The following is a 19,504-nucleotide window of genomic DNA, read 5'->3' on the forward strand; positions in this document are numbered from 1 at the left end:
TGAAACCAAAAGATTTCATTCCCCCACCATCTCATAAGTGCCAGAAGAATCAGAAGGCAAACTATTAAAGAAGAGCATGACTCAAAACCGCCACAAAAGAACAAACACACAATACACACAAAAGATTTTTATGCCAAAACCAAAGATTGCAATGCAGCAGAAAGAGCTTATGTACTGGTTAGTGGTATATCAAATTATTTAATTCTCAGAGGACAAAGGACACAAAAAAACATACAAATTATGGTCTACAAAGCCCACCACACAAGTGGGATTTTTGTTTGGACTCTCCTACATCTTTGTAGTTACAGATTAATCTTTATTCCCCTTTCCAAGTGATCACTTGGTCCAGGTGTGACACTAAATACACGCAACATTAAAATCAAAACACTGTAGTCATGACCTTTTGTAAAACTTCTCCTAACATAATAATGTGCAGACTATTGCAAATTGTGGTGAAATGTATGATTGTATTTTGACATAAACAAAAATTCTTTAGCAACTGGAAAGTCCCAGGCACATTTTTAAATTTGAAACTTTTGGCTCCTTGATTTAACAATATTAAAAGTATATTAATTCTATTATTATATGGAATGTTTAGGACACAGCTACTGTGGTTTACATAACTTTGCTAAATCCAATTGGATTTTGTTTGGTTTATATGCAACTACTCTACACATTTTTTTCTTTTCACTCAATGAGTTGTGAAACTCATGGTATCAATTGCTACAAGTTACATAGGCTACCCATTTAATTCATTTAATAGATCTGCAGTAGAAATTTCATATTAGAGGATAGAATATAGAAAATAATACTTACTGCTATTGGGAAAATCTGAATTTTGTTCCCTGCTACATCTAGAATTCTTAGTTTTCTCAATTTGCAAAGACCCTAGATGGAGGGGGGAAAACAATGTAATAAAAACTGAAAAATATCAACAACAGTGAATGTGAAGTTAAAATCCCCATGAGATGAGAGAGCAGTCTCAGGCATCAGGAAGCAACAGTACTGACGAAGAGAGACTGAGCTACCAGATAAAAGAGAAAATAGGAGGAAAACTGAAAATTACAAAAGGGAAGAAGGTGTCCATTCTTTTGGTATTACAAAAATAACGCCTGCATTTATCATTCACCATCCCCATGGATCTCTTATCCCCCACATCCTCCCTCACACCTCATTCTGAATTATTTACAATGCCAATATCTTCTTCTCTACATCAAGGCTTTTCCTGTGTACCACATAAGGAGCTTGAACAGCCTGTGAATCCACATTTCTCAGACTCCTATCTCCAATTAAAAAAAACTTTTAAATAGAGCTCCTTCACTTTCAAAATTACTATTGGTTCCCAGCCCTCAACATCTAACTCAATTTTCATTTCTTAAGATAATTGCTTGCATCTGTTGGAATATTAGATGGAAACAAATGCACAGGATTTTAGTTTATGCTGGTATTTTTAAGTGTTTTCAATGTCAACTTAAGCAATAGCTGAAAGCCGCTACCAAGATACAATGGTATTAACAGCTGTTTTTAACATTTTCTTTTGTGGCAGCCATCTTCAATTCATTTTATTGATTGGCTTTTATAGATAACAAAGTGAATACAGAAATCAAAGAAACATTGTGCAATGTACATCTAATACTCGTGTTCTTTGTAACAAGACAAAGCAAATTCCATCACATACAAGCTTTAAATGTTCCAAATTTTATTTCCTCCTCCTTGATGCACATACTGTTGATTGTCCACTGGTGCTGAGCATGGGGTAATAGAAAAGGTCATACAATTCCAATCAGAAACAATCTACTAGAAACAGGCAGGATTAGTATATGCAATATTCCTGAGAATTTAAGATGAAGACCATTCACTTACTGATATAAATAAGACAGCAATTTGTAATTAAAATGCTAGGCAAAACATATTTATTTTAAACTGACAGATGTCCTTTATCTTTTCTTTTAACTTGACAGGATGACAAATGAAAGCTAAGCACAAGTACAATAAGTGCAAAATGAAATTTCTCAATGGATATGCATTTAGGGCCAAATTTTCAAAAGGCAGTGGGGCTTAGAGCATCTGCAAATCAAGAAAGGTCTTTAAGAGGGGGCTTGAGTTAAGAGGAAAACCAGTATGTGAGGTTACTTTTCTTCTGTGGAAGCTGACTAAAATGAGCCAGAGTTTAGACTTTTAACATTTAATATCTAACCCATTTTAAACCTTTATTTAGATTTGACTAAAGCAAGCCTAGCCTTCCAACTCTGACTGAGAGAAATGCTGTTATATGTATTTGACCCATAAAGAGGCAGAACAATCTTTACATTTATGTTTCTATTTTATAATACACACACTATGAAGGTGTTTACACTTCTCCTGTGCATGTAGAATCCTTTCCAGCTGTGACAGAGCTACCACATATTCTCTTAAAGGCGTCATTTTGAGGAATCATGCAGCTGACATTGTCTATTTAAGTCTTTGCCTAGTATATCTCAAAACAATGAATACAATGAATTTGCATTATTAGTTGCTTCTGGCTCTTTATCGCTTCAGACTTTATGTAATGAGATTCCTTGCAGTCAGGGATGTTATTGCACTCTTTTATACAATTACTTTCAAACTTTCTTATCAATTCAGCCAGGACCACTCACTATAGAGAAATGTGCCCTGAGATTTCAAGGGCACTAAACACCTGAATCTCCTCTTGATTCTCAAATGAGATTAGTGGAGCAACCACACACTGCTCCACTGAAAAGCAGGCCATTAGATAGTATGTTTCTAAGTATAGTCCTCTTTGCAGATTTTCTAGAATTAACAGGATAATTTTCAAAAATGGTCTAACTCTGTGTGCTTATGAAACCTAAATTGGTACATGTACATGGCATGTGTGCATAAATAAGGTAGCCAAGCATCTAATTGCCCTGCTCTGGGCATGAACATTTCAATTGTTGAGTTTCCTAGAAGTTGCAAGACCAAAACGAGGTGCACAAAGATAGAGTCGGGGCCCTTTGAAAATTTCACCCCTACTTTTCTAATTTAACCAATAAGGTTTTAGTCCTATTTCAAATAATAACAAAACCAACCTATTAATCCTTATAAAATTTGAGATCTCCATATTCCTCAAGAAAACAGCATTTGAACAACATATCTCTAAGGGTGGGATTATCAAACATGCCTTAGTCATAAAAGTCCCATTGAAATGACTTAGGCACTTTGGAAAATTCCATCCTTAAAGATGTGTTATTCAAATGCTTTCTTAAGCTATCCATATTCACTGAAAGAGAAAATACTACCTTTGAAAGCACAACATTACTCACGTCAGGGAGCACTCCTATTTGGTTTCTTGACAGGCACAACATTCTGAGATTCGTCATGTATCCAATCTCTTCAGGTATTGTGATGAGACAATTGTGGGATAGATGGAGTTCAGAGAGCTTTTGCAAGGCACATAGCTCTTTGGGAATACTTTCTAGCTCGTTATTGTTTAAATTCATGTTTTCAAGATTTTCTAACCTGTGAAATTAATAAAGTATTTCAGTGTACAGCCATGGTACGTTTAATTTATAATCTACAATATGTATCAATTTCTTTAAACTTTTTACTGTAGAATTTGTTGTACATGGATTACTTCTATTTTTAATTATATACTTTTATATTGAGTAACATATTTATATAAACTGAACTCTATGCTGGCCAACTATTAAGGGCTAACCCTAGTGAGTAATTGTTAAGGGTTTTCATACAATCACAGAATCACAGGACTGGAAGAGACCATGAGAGGTCATCTAGACCAGTCCCCTGCACTCATGGCAGGACTAAGTATTATCTAGACCATCCCTGACAAGTGTTTGTCTAACCTGCTCTTTAAAATCTCCAAAGACAGAGATTCCACAACCTCCCTAGGGGACTTATTCCAATGCTCATTCCAAACCTTGACAGTTAGGACATTTTTCCTAATGTCCAACCTAAACCACCCTTGCTGTAATTTAAGCCCAATGTTTCTTGGCCTATCCTCAGAAGTTAAGAAGAACAATTTACCTCTCTCCTCCTTGTAACAACCTTTTATGTACTTGAAAACTGTTATGTCTCCACTCAGTCTTCTCTCCTCCAGACTAAACAAACCCAATTTTTTCAATCTTTCCTCACAGGTCATGTTTTAGACCTTTAATCATTTTTGTTGCTCTTCTCCGGACTTTCTCCCATTTGTTCACATCTTTCCCAAAATGTTTTAAGTATGTTTTTAAAGTATCCATCTGTATATAGTGATTAATCACAAATTGTTTGCTTTTATTAAAGGTTCCAAAAACAAAGGAATTGGCCAGAGATGTTAACAGCAAAGGAGAAAATGCAGTCTGAATTCCAAACATTTATTATTTTTTAAATCCACTCTACTACTAATACATATTAAATAAACTATGAGCTTGTCTACACTTACAGTGCTGCAGCTATACTGCTGTAGCATTTAGTGAAGACACTACCTATGCTGAGGGGAGAGCTTCACCCATCTGCTTAGGTGCTCCAACTCCCAAAGAGACAGCAGCTATGTCGAAGGACAAAGCCCTCCTGTCAACATAGCACTGTCTACACCAGGAGTTATGTCAATATCCACACCCTGAGCGACGTAGTTATACCAACATAAATTTGTCGTGTAGACAAGGTGTCAAGGCTGTATCCCCACTTTGAACTTTAGGGTACAAATGTAGGGGCCTGCATGAAAACTTCTAAGCTTAACTACCAGCTTAGCTCTGGTCTGCTGCCACCATTTCCCAATGGATTCCCTCCCTGGGAAGCCTTGAGAAACCTTTCACCAATTCCCTGGTGAATCAAGATCCAAACCCCTTGGATCTTAAAACAAGGAAAAAATCAATCAGGTTCTTAAAAAGAAGGCTTTTAATTAAAGAAAAAGGTAAAAATCATCTCTGTAAAATCAGTATGGAAATTAACCTTACAGGGTAATCAAACTTAAAGAGCTCAGAGGACTCCCCTCTAGTCTTAGGTTCAAAGTACCGCAAACAAAGATAAACACTCTAGTAAAAGGTACATTTACAAGTTGAGAAAACAAAGGAAAACTAACACGCCTTGCCTGGCTATTTACTTACAAGTTTGAAATAGGAGACACTTGTTTAGAAAGATGTGGAGAACCTGGATTGATGTCTGGTCCCTCTGAGTCCCGAGAGCGAATGCACTCCCGAACAAAGAACACAAAACAAAAGCCTTCCCTCCCCTTTATAGTTATGACACAAGGGTTTAGTGTGTTCGTGAGACATACATGCTCACCCTGCAGCAGTCAATGAACAAATTGTGGGAGTGCAGCTGGGTCTGCAGTGAGGTAGGGGTGCTGGGGTACTGACAAGAAATTGTCCTTACAACAACTGGTGACCTATGAAAAATGAATTAATGGTCTTGGTGGGCACCACGTGAAATGGCACCTTTATCAGCAGCCACAACAGGAAGGTCAAGTACCTTTCTCAACTGTGATCCTCCTAAAACAGGCTTTTACACACTTTTGCAGCAGAATCAGTAACAGAAAGCTTGTACTGCTGCTGCTTGTGGTGTGTATCTATTCTATAAGTAAAGGATTTCAGTTTTCTGGTACTGTCAATCTGGCATCATTCTCAACATTAACATTTTTTTAAAAAGGAAAAAACATTTTCTCAGATCTACATTAAATGGGATGCTGAAACACAAAGTCAATTGTCATGTTGACTTCAGCACTTTTTGTAAATGTAGCACAACACATATGCTCAATGGAAAAATACACAAGTGAAAATGTCATTTACAAGCAATTGCAAACAATGAAAGAATTAAAAAAAGAAAATTATATTAAGGAGTAATCAATGACCTATTCATGTCCAAGTACTCACAGTAATATATCTAGTTTAGAGATGTAAATATTGTTTTAAAAAGTTAACTGTTTAAACAATTAAAATTATATTATTTAACCGGTTAACTGCTGGGGCTACTCCCGCTGGCCAGCGGCGGCTAGAGCTGGGGTTGCTATGGCCGGTCGGTGGCTAGGGCTGGAGCTACTCCTGCCGGCCGGCCAGCAGCTGGGACTGAGGCTGCTCCCGTCCACCTGGGGTCACTCTAGGGGCCGGCACAGCTGGGGCTATGCTCGCCAGCTGGCGTAGCTGAGGCTGGGGCTGCTCCGGCTGGCCGGCGCACCTGGGACTGGAGCTGCTCCCACTGGCCAGGTGGGGTTGCTCCAGCCGGCCTGCCAGCATGGCTGGGGTCACTCCGGCTGGCTGGCCGGGTTAACGGTTAGGGTGGTTAACCGGTGAGACTAATGCTTACCGTTTAACCATTTAACTGTTTACTATTTTACATCCCTAATCTAGTTATATCAGGAATAAATGGTCAGTTTTCAGAATGGAGAGAGGTAAATAGTGGTGTCCTCCAGGGGTCTGTACTGGGCACAGTCCTATTCAACATATTAATCAATTATCTGGAAAAAGAGGTAAACAGTGAGGTGGCAAAATTTGCAGATGATACACAACTACTCAAGATAATTAAGTCGCAGGCAGACGGCGAAGAGCTACAGAAGGATCTCTCAATGCTGGGTGACTGGGCAACAAAATGGCAGATGAAATTCAATGTTGATAAATGCAAAGTAATGTAGATTGGAAAACATAATCCCAACTATATATATAAAATGACAGGGTCTAAATTAGCTGTTACCACTCAAGAAAGAGATCTTGGAGTCATTGTGGATAGTTCTCTGCAAACATCCACTCAATGTGCAGCGGCAGTCAAAAAAGCAAACAGAATGTTGGGAATCATTAAGAAAAGGATAAGACAAAAAATATCATATTGCCTCTATATAAATCCATGCTACGCCCACATCTTGAATACTGTGTGCAGATGTGGTCATCCCATCTCAAAAAAGATATATTGGACTTGGAAAAGGTGCAGAAAAGGACAACAAAAATTATTGGGGGTATGGAACAGCTGCCGTATGAGGAGAGATTAATAAGACTGGGACTTTTCAGCTTGGAAAAAAGATGACTAAGGGGGGATATGATAGAGCCTATAAAATCATGACTGGTGTGGAGAAAGTAAATAAGGAACGGTTATTTACTCCTTCTCATAACACAAGAACTAGGGGCCATCAACTGAAATTAATACGCAGCAGGTTTAAAACAAACAAAAGGAAGTATTTTTTCACACAATGCACAGTCGACCTGTGGAACTCCTTGCCGGAGGATGTTGTGAAGGCCAAGACACTAACAGGCTTCAAAAAAGAACTAGATAAATTCATGGAGGTTAGGTCCATCAATGGCTATTAGCCAGCATGGTGTCCCTAGCCTCTGTTTGCCACAGGCTGGGAATGGGCAACAGGGGATGGATCGCTTGCTGATTACCTGTTCTGTTCATTCCCTCTGGGGCACCTGGCATTGGCTACTGTCAGAAGACAGGATACTGGGCTAGATGGACCTTTGGTCTGACCCAGTATGGCCATTCTTATTGGTGCACAGAGCTTTATATAATCTGAACTTTCATTTTCTTCCTCTTTCTAATTATTTTTAAAAAAAAGATTCTATCACTAGATTCTTCCCATTTTGAGTACACAACAACATGGAGCATTTTGTATTTGAAGATACAAAAATCATTAATTACAAATTACATGTATGGGTCAGAAAAAGCAAATCAAGAAACTGGGGACAGGAAAATCAGACAAAAATGTCAGAATGTAATCATGGTTACACCTCTACCCCGATATAACGCTATTCTCGGGAGCCAAAAAATCTTACCGCATTATAGGTGAAACCGTGTTATATCGAACTTGCTTTGATCTGCCGGAGCGCGCAGCCCCGTTCCCCCAGAGCGCTGCTTTATCGCATTATATCCGAATTCATGTTATATCGGGTCGCGTTATATCGGGTAGAGGTGTATTTTAAAATCATTTGCTGCTTTTCTGCTAAAATGGTTCTTAACATTTTCCAATATGAAAACATCTTGAGCCAAATACCACACTGAAATCAATGGCGTTACAACCAGGGATGAATATGGTCCTGTGCATCTGAAACAGGGTATGTTTTTACAGGATAAGATTACTTGGGTAACAGAAATGTTAGTAAAGATTTTGTACTTTTCATTCCAACTTAATGTTATTCTTGTTATACTGAACATTTTCTTCTATACAGTTAAAACAATTTTGATGTGCTTATTTGGTAAAATAACTTCTGTTCAAAATGCACTGAAGAAAATACACACCATCACACTGGGAAAATCACAACATATTCACCCAAATACAGAATAGACAGGAGGAACTTCTTGGTCAGAAAAACTTGACTAACTAGAGGCCAGAGGGGGCATCATCCTCCACAATATTTACGAGATTAAGCTTTTGTCTACAAAAGACCTCTTTCATCCTCTCCAGCTTCTCTGACATCCATAATATCCTTCAAGCCCATAAAAGAATACAGTAGTTATATCATCTTTGCCCCATCTAAGTCATCCCCTGTCCTTGAATCCCTCGACTTCAAAGATTCGTAGATTCTAAGGCCAGACAGGACCACTGTGTTCGTCTAGTCTTGATCTCCTATATACCACAGGCCTCATAACTTCCCCAAAATAATTCCTAAAGCATATCTTTGCCTTCCTAAAGCACTGGTTTGTCCTTCCCCATCACATCAGATTCAAACTTCTAGTCCTTACCACTAAGACCCTGCACAACTCTTCTCCTGGGGCCACTCTTCATCTGGAATTCAGCCCTCCCAAACTCCCACCCTTAGTCTGGGTTTTGGGGCTTTTGTTTTTGTTTTATCTGTTAGACTGCAAACTCTCCAGGGAAGAAACCATGACATTCTCCTACTCAGTACCTAGCCTAAGTCACACAATCGTAACAATAGCATAACCCAGGTTATGCTTCTTAATCTCATAAGCTAAATTTGTGCTATAATGTTAACAACTTTACATGCTGAGGCTTTCTTGAAAAGTTCTTGGTATAAAAGAAGATTGGGATAAAAATTAGAAAGAAATAGTATAGTTGTACCTAGTTTCATTCACTAAAGCACAAGAAATGAGATATATATGGTAATAAGAAACAGTACACAGCTCCGATTTTGTAGTTCAGCATATTTTAAAAGATAACACACAAAAGCCAAATTGTTCAGAGAGAATATTAAAAAGATTGGCTTTAGTAGAATTACTAGCTGGAAGGCCTGTGTGTGGGAACCAAGTCAGAACCCTAACTCTCAAAAGATTTACAAAAAAGTATTTTGAGACAATTATATTCCATTCCTGAGAATGGGGAGGACTTCATATTGCATCTCTTCCCAGAAAAGTATCAAAAAGGTAACCTGACTATGTAAGAGTGAGTATATATAAGGGAAATGAGCACTTTAAAAACAAAAAACACCTACAGATTTTATTTCTTGGCGCTCAACTGTAAATGAAAATGTAGCAGAAGTTTTCCCAGCAGTTGAAATTAGCATCTAATGTCCACAAAGACTGTACATGAGTATAACATGTACAGTATATAGCCAACACAGGGTAAGCTACATAATAACCAAAATTACCTGTGTATTTCCGGAGGAAGATATTTAAGCTTGTTGTTGTTCAGATTGAGAAATATCAATTTTTCTAATCCATCTGTAAGAAATACATTCTTATCCAAATGAATATAAAAAGTACATTTTTTATTCATCTTTACACTCACTCTCTCTTGATCTTCTCCTTAGACACACACATAATGACCTCCATCTGGCAGATTAACAATCTACTCTCTTTACTTTCCCCTCTGTGCCTTGTAGAGTGCTTAAAAGGCAGGCATTTATAACAGGTGAATATCCTGTCAAATTACTAGATCAGCTGACAGGTAAAGTTTAACTTCCCTAAATTAACATACAGATGCTGCAGACTTTAAGTATGCACAATTTATACTGAAGTCAATGGAAGCTTTGCATGTGGAAGGATTGTAAAATTATTAGGATTTTGTTAAGGTGTGTGAATGAAAAAAAATATTACAAAGACAAGGGTGGGTGAGGTAATATCTTTTATTGGTGAGAGAGACAAACTTTCAAGCTACACACAGCTCTTCTTCAGGTGTGCCTGGGAAAGCTATGCACAGTGTCACAGCTAAAGATCCTTTGAGCATATTCTGTGATATCTGAGTGCTTGGCTGTACATAATAGTTTTCTTGATGTGTTTGTGGTAACTGTTGGATCTATAGGTCACACTGAAGGTGGTCAATCATGGGCCACCTTGAAGAAGAATTTCTGGACAAATGCACCATGAAACCAATGATATACCTGAGAAACACTGATAATATTTTCATCCTCTCGACAAAAAATTTAAACTCCCTCATAGATTTCCACCACAACTTCAACAACCACCACCTGTCCATTAAACTCTCTCTGGAACACTTTCACATTAGCATCAACTTCCTGGACACTACAATCAGCTTCAACAATAGAACCCTGCAGACAGCTATGTGCAAGAAAGCCACTGATCACCTCACACATAGATCCAGTAACCACCCCAAACACCCCCAAGAAATCCGTTACCTATAGCCAGGCACTCAGATACCACAGAATATGCTCTAAGAAGAAAGCCCAGAATATACATCTTAACACACACAAAATCACCTTCACCAAATAAGGACACTCCACCAGAGAAGCAGATCACATCATGGAACAGGTCACCCAAATACCCCAAGAGAACTTCCTTCAATACAGAAATGAAACCCCTGCTGATCACACATCCCTAGCTGTCACCTACCACCCCACAATGGAAGCCATCCTGAGTATCATCAAACATCTACAAACCATACTCAATGGGGACCCCATCCTGAAATCTTTTCTGAACCCCCTTGTCTGGCCTTCAAACAACCCCCGAATCTCTCCAAGCTCATTATCAGAAACAGGCTCCCCACAGACCAGGACACATCAACTCAAAGCGGCATCAGACCCTGCCAGAACAACAGATGCAAAACCTGCAAACATACCTCCATTGCTATAATGATCAACACCCCCCATAATACGCCTATCACGGGCCCTGCGTCCTACACATACCTATCACAATATGTGGTGTACCTTATCCAGTGCACAAAATTCTCCAATAACAAGTATGTGGGCAAAACCGGAGAGTCAGTATGATCTCAAATGAACTCATGGAGGAAAACGATTAAAGAAAAAAACACCATATAACCTCTAGGTGAACACTTATTACAAAGCGATAACTTTCCTTGACCTATCAGTCCTCATCCTCAAAGGAAACTTGCACAACGCTTTCAAAAAATAAGCCTGGGAGCTTAAATTTATAACTTTGCTAAACACTAAAAAACATGATCTCAATAAAGATACTGGATTTATGGCTTATTACAACAATTTGTAACTCAGCAATCCCCTTTTTATGACTACAGAGCTGTTAACGGGCCACTTCACCCTCAATGGTCCCTTATAATATGTACTAACTACTTGTACCATCTTGTAGTTAGCTGTGATACTCGGCATACTTTTCCCAGACCTGGAAAAGAGCTCTGTGTAGCACGAACACTTGTTTCTTTCACCGACAGAAGCTGGTCCAATAAAAGATACTACCTTTCCTCCCTTGTCTCTATCATATCCTGGGACAAACATGGCTACAACAATACTGGATACAAAAAAAAATATTGACAATTTTATATATATTCTTCTGAAGAAAGACACTGTAAGGATAATGAATCATTGCTCTTTCATAACTTATGCTGGTAATGATGTAGAATACTGACCTTGGGGTGTAATTATTCCATCACAGAAAGACAGCATACTTATGGCAAGCATCTCTTTTTATGACTTACAGTAGTTTCTTTCTTGCTTTTTTTGCAAATGGTTGTTAATAATAGCTGTCATTCATTCATTCATTCATTCAGCTATAAAGTAGACCTGTGTGAAAACTTTGGCTTTGCACAGATTTTTGAGAACATTTTCTTTACTTTTGAGTCATGAGGTAATTTAATCTTGCCATGATGATAGGTGGTTTCATTCTGACTTGTTGTACAGCTCTGCCTTCATAAGTTATAAGCCAAGAAGGGACCACTGTGATCATCTACTCTAACCTCCTGCATAACACAGACCAGAGGACTTCAACAAATTAATTCATTTTAACTAGAATATATCTTTCAGAAAGATAGCCAATCTTGATTTAATGATTTCCAATGATAGAGAAATCCATCACAGTCCTTGGTAAATTGTTCCTTTGGTTAATGTTTCTGTATCAGCCAACACAATTAGGTTGCAATCCTGAGAAGGGCCTCTGAGCATTACTGAAATAAACATGATAATTAATAAATAAATAAATGTTATTTTTTTGGCAGACCTCTGGTGAAGGAGTCAAATGCTAGTTAGATTTTTAAAATAAAAAAAGCTGGAAAAATTTATTAGTAACCACATTTATATTTTTAGTTATAAATGCCAAAATAATAGTATCTCAAGAAGCAGCAGGAAATAATCCCCCACCTTTTGTACAATACTGTACAACCAGGTCGATGCATTTTAGGAAATTTCTGCTTCCTTGTGAAATATCTACCATAGGCAAGTACTGAAGGCATAACATCACTAGTTCTATCCGAGATGGCAAAGCTTATGTGTGTAGGTATTTTAATTCAGAGAATGTTGTTAACGAGAATTTAGTCAGATTGTTGCTAATGCTTACTGTTACCACTTCAGTGGCGCCGGAATAGGGGGGTCCAGAGGGCCATAGCCCTCCCACTCGATGGGGCAAACCCTGCCCCCTTTCCCTCCTCTTCCCCCCAAGACCCCATGGAGCCCAGCCGAGTTGTGGGAGCCGTGCAGACTCTCCACCTGCCCACGGTGCAAGGGGGCTGAAAGCAATCCCCAGGCCATGTCCCCACTTGCCAGGCTCCCCGCCTGGCCCAGGGCAGATGGAGGTGGAGGGTCCACAACTCTCCACCGGCTCCCCACAGCTGCCTGCGTGGCTCTCCCCAAACCGGCTCCAGACGGGCGGGGGGGGGGGGGAAAGGGGAGTGCTTCAAAGCCGCAGCCCTCCACCTGCTCTCCTCAGGCCACCCGCACCATGGGCAGGTAGAGTCTGTCGTGACTCCCCACAGCTTCCTGCACAGCTCTTATCATGGCCTGGCTGCAGCTCCAAGGCACTCTCCAGCCAGAGTCGGGTCAGGGAGAGCCACATGGGCAGCTGTGGGGAGCCTGGGCCCCTCCACCTGCCCTGGGCATGGGACCCGGGACACAGGCAGGGGGTTGCTTTTGGCCCCGGCCCCACCCCCACCGCAGCAGGGGGAGGCGGGGGGACTTCCTAGCCCCACTCCGACTTCCAGCTTGGCTAGGGGCAGGGCCTTGGAGGGTGAGGACCCCACACACACACACACTTTTGGGAAGGCTCCGACACTCTTGCCACTGGTCACAGAACTAATTTAACCAGGCATATAAAGAAAACTGAAAACTGCATTAACAGGTAACTTTTTCTTCCAAACATTACAATTTTCCATACAGAGTAATAAGTTAATAAAACAGGTATGAAAAAAACCACACACTTTACCAAACAATCCTGTTCACTCCAAACACATGAAATAGCTAATGTATTGTTATAGTTTAGGTCTAAAAACACTCTAATTACTTGTCTGTTTTGACTAGACATTGACTTACCAAATATTGTGGGTGATATTGTAGTAATTTTATTTCCAAACAAGTGAAGCTTTTCCAGTGAACTGAGATATTTCAGCTGTTCTGGAACTTCCTCAAAGATATTGTTTCCCAAATTTAGTTCCGTCAACTATAAAGAGATATTTATAAATGTTCTTACACATTGTATCCTCCTTAGCAAAGACAGACTGAAAAACACAAGCTGATCACATTTTAAACACAAGTGCCCAGGAAATTAAGACCTTTATTAAATTTCCCTTCTATTCTCCCTATATTACAGAAAATTAATGCATATATTCAAAGTACATATAATAAAACAATTTCATATAACATAAGATTAGTTTTAGGAAAATCCCATTTTACTCTTCTAATCAGTTAACATAAAACAACTAATTAAGCTGCCAGCAAAATATATAACAAACCAATAATACTAAGAAAAGCGGCTGGATTCTGTTCTCATTTACGCAAATATAAATGCAGAATAACTCTCTCGAAATCAATAGTTACTGGTGTAACTAAGAACAGTTTTACCTTTGAATTTCAATAATTTCTGAAGGGATGAAGGTGAAGGAATGCTCAATCACATCTAGGAATTAGTGTAGTTTATTTAGTACACATACATATTTGCACACTCAAAACTAATCTTCATACCCCAGAAAAGCTGACATACCTTACACAGATTACATAAATAAATGAGGGCTGTCAAGCAATTAAAAAAATTAATCACGATTAATCGCACTGTTAAACAATAATAGAATACCATATATTTAAATATTTTGGATGTTTTCTACATTTTCAAATATATTGATTTCAATTAGAACACAGAATACAAAGTGTACAGTGCTCATTTTATATTTATTTTTTATTACAACCTAATACAGTAACTCCTCACTTAACGTTATAGTTATATTCCTGAAAAATGCGACTTTAAGCGAAACAATGTTAAGCGAATCCCATTTCCCCATAAGAATTAATGTAAATGAGGGGGTTAGGTTGCAGGGAAATTTTTGCACCAGATAAAAGACAATATATACATATATATATATATTTATATATATACACACACACAAACACACAGTATAAGTTTTAAACCAACAATTTAATACTGGTACACAGTGATGATGATTGTGAAGCTTAGCTGAGGTGGAGAAGTCAGAGGGTGGGCTATTTCCCTTACTGCTAAATGATGAACTAGCAATTGGCTGAGCCCTCAAGGGTTCACTCTCTCTCACTCTACAAGGCAGCAGGAAGTATGTGTTAGAAAGCAATATGCACGTTTCCCCTTTAAGTACACTGCCTTGTTAATTAGATCAGCTTGCTGAGACCGCAGCTGCTGCAAGCTCCCTCCGTTCTGAGCCCTGGTGTGTCCCCTGTGCTCTATGGAAGATGAGGTAAGCGGGGTGCAGGAGCAGGGGGAGGGGGACACCCTGACATTAGCCCCCTCTTTCTTCCCTCCCCCCTGCACAGCAAGCAGCAGTCTCAGGGAGCAGCTCCAAGGCAGAGGGCAGGAGCAGTACATGGCAGTGGGGGAAGGGACAGCTGAATTGCAGGCAGCTACTGCACAGGGAACTTAGGGGAGCAGGGAACTGATGCGGGGGCTGCCGGTCCACCCTGGTTTCAAGCCCCCACCAGGGGGCTCTTCCTGCAAGCAGTAGACAAAGCAGGCAGCTGCCAAACGACGTTAGAAGGGAGCATTGCACAACTTTAAACGAGCATGTTCCCTAATTGATCAGCAACGTAACAACGAAACAACGTTAGCCGGGATGACTTTAAGTGAAGAGTTACTGTACAAGTACTGTAGTGCAATCTCCTTATAATGAAAGTTGAACTTACAAATGTAGAATTATGTACAAAAAATAACTGCATTCAAAAATAAAACAATGTAAAACTTTAGAACCTACAAGTCCACTCAGTCCTACTTCAGCCAATCACTCAAACAAGTTTGGTTACAATTTGCAGGAGATAATACTGCCCAGGGCTTGTTTACAAAGTCACCCGAATGTGAGAACAGGTTTTCGCATGGCACTGTTGTAGCCGGCATCACAAGATATTTACATGCCAGATGCGCTAAAGATTCATATGCCCCTTCATCCTTCAACCACCATTCCAGAAGACATGCGTCCATGCTGATGACGGGTTCTGCTCGATAACGATCCAAAGCAGAGTGACCGATGCATGTTCATTTTCATCATCTGAGTCAGATGCCACCATCAGAAGGTGGATTTTCTTTTTTGGTGGTTCGGGTTCTGTAGTTTCCACATTGGAGTATTGCTCTTTTAAGACTTCTGAATGCTCCACACCTCGACCCTCTCAGATTTTGGAAGGCACTTCAGACTCTTAAACCTGGGGTTGAGTGCCGTAGCTATCTTTAGAAATCTCACATTGGGACCTTCTTTGCATTTTGTGAAATCTGCAGTGAAAGTGTTCTTAAAATGAACAACATGTGTCATCATCCGAGACTGCTATAACATTAAATATATGGCAGAATGTGGGTAAAACAAAGTAGGGGACATACAATTCTTCCCCAAGGAGTTCAGTCAGAAATTTAATTAACACATTTTTTTTTTTTAAACAAGCATCATCAGCATGGAAGCATGTCCTCTGGAATGGTCGCCAAAGCATGAAAGGGCATATGAATGTTTAGCATATCTGGCACGTAATATCTTGCCAACGCTGGCTACAAAAGTGCCATGCGAACGTCTGTTCTCACTTTCAGGTGACATTGTAAATAAGAAACAGTCAAAAGTATCTTCCGTAAATCTAAACAAACTTGTCTTAGCAATTGGCTGAACAAGAAATAGGACTGAGTGGACTTGTAGGCTCTAAAGTTTTACGTTGTTTTGTTTTTGAGTGCAGTTATGTAACAAAAAAAAATCTACATTTGTAGGTTACACTTTCACGATAAATAGATTGCACTACAGTACTTGTATGAGGTGAATTTAAAAATAGTATTTCTTTTGTTTATTATTTTTACAGTGCAAATATTTGTAATAAAAATAATATAAAGTGAGCAATGTACACTTTGTATTCTGTGTTGTAATAAAAATCATTATATTTGAAAATGTAGAAAAACATCCAAAAGTATTTAATAAATTTCAGTTGGTATTCTATTAACAGTGCGATTAATCGTGATTAATTTTTTTAATCACAGTTCATTTTTTTGAGTTAATCATTTGAGTTAACTGCGATTGACAGCCCTAAAATAAATCTAAAACCCAGAGGCCGACACAGATAAACCCTAGGATGCAACAATGAAGAGACTTTTCCAGAATCACACACATTGAATAGCAAAGGCTCTGCCTCAGGACATCTCCAGATTACACTGTGAGATGATCAGCACTTCCCCATGTCCTCTCAGTATAGAGTAAAAATCCTTTTTAAAATAATGGGAAAATATATGCACTTGTTTTCTTGCCACAGTTACAGGTTTTGGGTATTTTTAAAGTAAAGTAGTTTGAATTTTACCAGAATATTAAAAAAAAAAAAAGGAATTGGTTTAAAGAAATGTATATTAATCCCACGCTGAACCATGATAAAGCCAAATTTAAGCCTGTAGTCAAACTTCCACTATCAAGTTTATGATCCATTAAAAATACAATCTTAGACTGGAAAACCTGGCACACCCTAACTACATATATGGTAATAAACAGTATGAAACTATTCCCCACCATACATACATACATTATACTCTGCACATTCCACTTGATCCAGTAGCTGGTTAAATTAATCCTTATTTAATCTGATCAAACCTGAAGAACCAAATCATTTGTATTACAAATACAGCTTCCACTTGTCATCTCAATTAATTTTGGATAGTTTAGATAGGTATTATTGGGCAATTCAGTCACTAATTATAGATATTTGCCATTAACCAGGGTGTTCAAAATTCTGAATGAGACCAAGGAGGACCTACAATAAAAGATGACCAACTAAAAACTAGGGTTTTGAGACAATGTGTTTTTCTAACTGTATGCACCTTACTGTTATGTTATGTTGTCAGGACTGACCACTTATTTCAGCTAAAGTTAGGAAAAAAGTTTATTAAAATGTGATGCAAATAGAAGTAAGAGACTGATCCCAGACTCCTGCATTTTCTAGAAGTTTCATAGGGAGGGGGGCCTTGATGTCAGCTAATAGCTACAGTCAAAGGATCGCTGCACCACCTGAGGTCTGAGATAAGCTCTTCTTTCCACATCTGGAGCTGCCACAACTCCCATCCCGGTTTTGACATGTTTAGTTGTTATCGAGAAAAGGGGCATAGGTTATAAAACCGGACGGGGCCCCACATCCTCACTTAGTATGACCCGCAAAACTAAGCGTTCTCTGAGCAGGGAATCAAACCCAGGTCTCCCGCATGGCAAAAGTTCTCCCAGTGAGCGACCACTGCGGGGAGCAGGCAAGGGACCCCGGCGCCAGCAGTGCGATGGGGAGAAAGGGCAGCGGCACAGGCGCGGCGGGGGCAGGCCAGTAGCGATGGGAGATGCTAAGAGGCCGGGGCTGGTGGGTGGCTGCAGCCCTCGCGAATCACAGCGGCCAGGCTCTGCGTGGGCGAGGAGCTACTCCGCATCTGAGACACTGGGCTCGGGCGGCAGGAGGCTAAGCGCGCCCTGGCCCCGCATCCGCCCGGCTGCACGCTGGGGCCCAGGGCGCGGCTCCAGGCGGGGAGGTGGCAGCCGCCTGCGGGTCCTCACCCGGCTCAGGCCGCCCAGCTCGACGGGCAGACAGCGCAGCTCGTTGTCGCGCAGGCTCAGGGCCCGCAGCCCCGGGAGGCTCGCCAGGCCCCGGGGTACGCGCTGCAGCCGCCTCCCGCGGAGCGACACCGAGCGGGTCCCGCGACCGCCCCGCCGCGCCCGCAGCAGCAGGCGCTCCGCCATGGCCCTAGCGTTACGCGGCGGCGATCGCTGGTTGACCGTTACCTAGCGCCTGCCGCGCATGCTCCGGGACAGCGAGCCGCTGCCCTCAGGCGGGCTAACGCCGCTTGCCGCTTCCCGCTCCCGGGCTCAAGGCGGAGGGACGCGCAGGGCCCAAACTGCGCGTGCGCGGGGCGATCAAGAGCAGGAGGCAGCGGAAGGAGAGGGGCGAAGTCGCGGGCCGGGGCTAAGAACAGGGTTGAGACAGAGCCTGGCAGTGGCAGAGGGGGCCGGTGACGCCAAATGGCGTGAGCCCCAGGCTGCAGAGGTTGCACAAATTGGGTGTGGGGGGCAGAGTCGTGCACCCTCCCCCCTGGCAGGGCAGCAGCTCTCAGCACTCGCGTCCCAGGCCTGTGTGCTTGAGGGCAGCGTGCACGACCCTCCCCGCATCCCCAATGCAAGGCAGCTAGTCCCTGGCTGATGAGAGCTACTCAGTGAGCTACCCCCGAAGACTCGATTCCCTGAAATATTTGGGCTGCCATTTCCCCCTCCAAAAATTATAATTCTCAGACACGTTTTTAGTGGTTTTTAAAAAAAGCCTTATCCACTTATTTGTCTCCATGAAGCATCATAGCAATTCGTAAACATGTTTTGGGTGCTGCTCTGATTGGCTGAATCTGACACTTTTTCTTGTAAATCAAATTTCATGCCTTTAAATTATTTACTTTTTAAAATGTTATTTTTACTAGTCTTAGTCCACCTGCATTAACCTTCTTTACCAGTATGCAGATAGCTGTCATTGTGCTATTTACATTTTAATAACAATCATTGCAAATAATAGTTGCTAGTAGCTTCAGCAATCACATTCTCAGTGTTTCTAGTATAACACTTCCTCTTTGTATTGATATTAGTTTTTAATTCTAAATGTTGTTCCTTTCTTTGTGTATAAATTTATTCTTTGGAATTACCTGACTTCAAGACTAATTGATTTCCTGGACTGGTCAAAACTTCTTCAGTTTCCTTTGATCTACCAATGGGGATTGCCTTTGTCAACTGTTATTTTGCCTC

General features: G+C 40.5%; 1 protein-coding gene across 3 annotated transcripts in view; it reads right to left on the minus strand.

Moving 5' to 3' along the window:
• Nucleotides 1-18,460, minus strand: part of LRRC69 (leucine rich repeat containing 69) — a 39,037-nt gene extending 20,577 nt beyond the window's left edge. For 2 of the 3 annotated variants that reach the window (XM_054018083.1, XM_054018080.1), the window contains exons 1-5: nucleotides 18,278-18,460; nucleotides 13,590-13,716; nucleotides 9,507-9,579; nucleotides 3,303-3,498; nucleotides 817-888 (exon numbers count right to left, since the gene is read on the minus strand). In XM_054018083.1, coding sequence (XP_053874058.1) covers nucleotides 817-888; nucleotides 3,303-3,498; nucleotides 9,507-9,579; nucleotides 13,590-13,716; nucleotides 18,278-18,460 — 651 coding nt within the window. The remainder of the gene's footprint in view (nucleotides 1-816; nucleotides 889-3,302; nucleotides 3,499-9,506; nucleotides 9,580-13,589; nucleotides 13,717-18,277) is intronic. The other variant, XM_054018081.1, reaches the window with a different exon arrangement.
• Between the last annotated feature and the right edge of the window lie 1,044 nt (nucleotides 18,461-19,504).

This window comes from Malaclemys terrapin, chromosome 2 (assembly GCF_027887155.1).
Source record: "Malaclemys terrapin pileata isolate rMalTer1 chromosome 2, rMalTer1.hap1, whole genome shotgun sequence".
Taxonomy (NCBI): Eukaryota; Metazoa; Chordata; order Testudines; family Emydidae; genus Malaclemys; species Malaclemys terrapin.